The following is a 2,330-nucleotide window of genomic DNA, read 5'->3' as shown; positions in this document are numbered from 1 at the left end:
ACAGTATATATATACATATATATATATATATATATTAAATATCGTACATTATTTATTATAAAGTATAATGTAATATCATCACTTTGGAATTTTATGTTGTTTTATTCGGAAGATCTGATAGATTAAATACAATACAACATTATTATCATTATTATCATATCAACTTAATGATCATCTTTGCCACAACCTTATCATCGATATCATTATTATTGATATGAAGAATATCAATATAAAATAATTATTCATAAAATAATTTTATTACTAATAAGTGTTTTATTATTTTAATATTATGTAGAAATATTACGTATGGTTATTTTATTATTTGCTTATATAATGCATATGTTTATTAGTTTTACTCTATTTATACGGTGTTGTGGAGTCCGAGCTTGAAAGTTTAAATTTAAAGTTATTTTCATGTTTTTAGAGCTGTCTTAAAAATATGTATTCCATTGTTTGTGCAACGTTGTTTATTGCTGATTATAATCATTCATTTTGCAGTCTCTTAAGTGAATAATGAAGTAAAAACGTATAACGCAACTAGCATTACTAATATTTACTTTACAATTTGATTTGTTATTACTAACGTATCGGTTTGTTTCATTAAGTATTTATTTTATTATTTTAATACATCTCTACGCTGCAACTTGTAAATGTGTACAAATATTTATTTTATTTTTAAACACATCTCGATCCCATCGCCTGTACATAAAACACGTGTTTGTTACCCTTGGAAATAAATACAATTTAAATTGCCATGCATTTTATCGATTATGTTTACGTTTTTTAATCGATTTCATGACAATACGTTTCACTAAGATATTATTTTTATCTCCAAAGGGAAATGTTCTTCATTGCAGTTAACCCAGTCAATATGGTTGTATAATAAAGTTGTGACGTCATGCTATGGTTACGTTTTCCAACGATTTGTTTCTATGTCAATATTAACATTGTTCTTTCCATTATGTTAATGTTATCAAATGTGATTAAAATAAATGTGTGTTTATGTTTTTGTTCAGGTTGAAATATTACGACGAAAATTGAAAAAAGAAATTGACGAGGAAACATCCGATGACATTAAGAAGAAGGTTTGCAAATTATTTTAAAAACTCACTTCTTGTTAATTTGTTATTGTACATGGGTGATTACTATGCCCTGGTGTTTAGTATACTTACCTTTTAACTTTACGGTCATGCTACCTGTAAATGTCAGAGGTTTCCTATTGAAGACGGGAATTTGTAAAGCACATCATATGAACTAGCTTCTCAGCCGCAGTATGATATTTATTAGTTTTCTAAACAAAGATAGGTTTAAATGATATAAACTTTATTTTCTTTCTTACTCTTTATAGTAATCGCTATTATTGTTATGATAAGATAAACATTGTTATTATATTACTAACGATGATATACCGTATTCTGTAGACGCGCATGCTCAAGAGTACTCGAAGTTTGTCAGAGCAAGGTATCATGTATAGGCATATAATTTCCAATATATACATGATATACTGAGGCATGTATATATACACATCTAGATGTGTATAAGAGACAGATATATGGTGCAACTCTAAATAAATAAATAAATATATATATATATATATATATATATATGTATATATATATTATGAACAATTACAATTAATAACATTATGAACAATTGCATTATTTGTTATTGCAGATTCGTCGACTCACATCATCAACAACATCCGAGGATGAAGATGGGGAATATGACATGTCGCGGTTAATAAACGATCTTCAGAATGCGTCTGAACGTGAAAAAGACCTTCAAAATCAATTGCAACTTGCCGAGGAAGAGGCAAATTCCGTCCGTAAGACCATCACCACACTCGAACTCGATAAAGACGCTATAGAATTTGAACTCGAGCGCTTCAAGATGCGCTTCGGAACGCTTGACGAACCAAAGCGTATCGACAACGACAGAGGCGTGAGTACGGAGCGAGAGGCGGAAATGCGCTTACAGCTCATGGTTGCCGAGCAGGAAGCTACGGTAATGAGGAAAAAAATACTGGAACTTGAAACCAAAAATGAAGAACTTGAAAATAGCAAAGGAAAGGAAAAAGGTAATTTAAAAATTGAACTTTATATTGTGAGGGTACTCCGTGGGATATGGAATATGAAATAGTCGGCCTAATTACTTTCATTTTTACTTGATAGCATTTCTAAAACAGGCCGGTAGGGGATTGCTATGCCCTCCTGCTTGCAGATATAATGGACAGTGATAACGTAAATAGACTTCATGCTTTCTTCGTTAAATATATTTTGTCTGTAATCACATCTGGAGGAAACCTAAAATATTTGTTAAAAATTAATTGG

At 30.1% G+C, this 2,330-nt stretch overlaps 1 protein-coding gene across 1 annotated transcript; it reads left to right on the top strand.

The window, feature by feature from the left end:
- Window positions 1–409: 409 nt before the first annotated feature.
- LOC117104771 (protein SOGA3-like) lies at window positions 410–2,077 on the top strand (the record flags this gene model as incomplete). The annotated part of the gene is made up of 2 exons (XM_033245623.1): window positions 410–1,085; window positions 1,675–2,077. Coding segments are annotated over exons 1-2 (496 nt in total), but the record flags the coding sequence as incomplete, so codon positions are not given.
- Window positions 2,078–2,330: the final 253 nt, after the last annotated feature.

This window comes from Anneissia japonica, unplaced genomic scaffold, assembly GCF_011630105.1.
Source record: "Anneissia japonica isolate Jap-2015-1 unplaced genomic scaffold, ASM1163010v1 scaffold99971_len2883_cov143, whole genome shotgun sequence".
Taxonomy (NCBI): domain Eukaryota; kingdom Metazoa; phylum Echinodermata; class Crinoidea; order Comatulida; family Comatulidae; genus Anneissia; species Anneissia japonica.
This window is presented reverse-complemented; position numbering and strand designations above follow the sequence as displayed.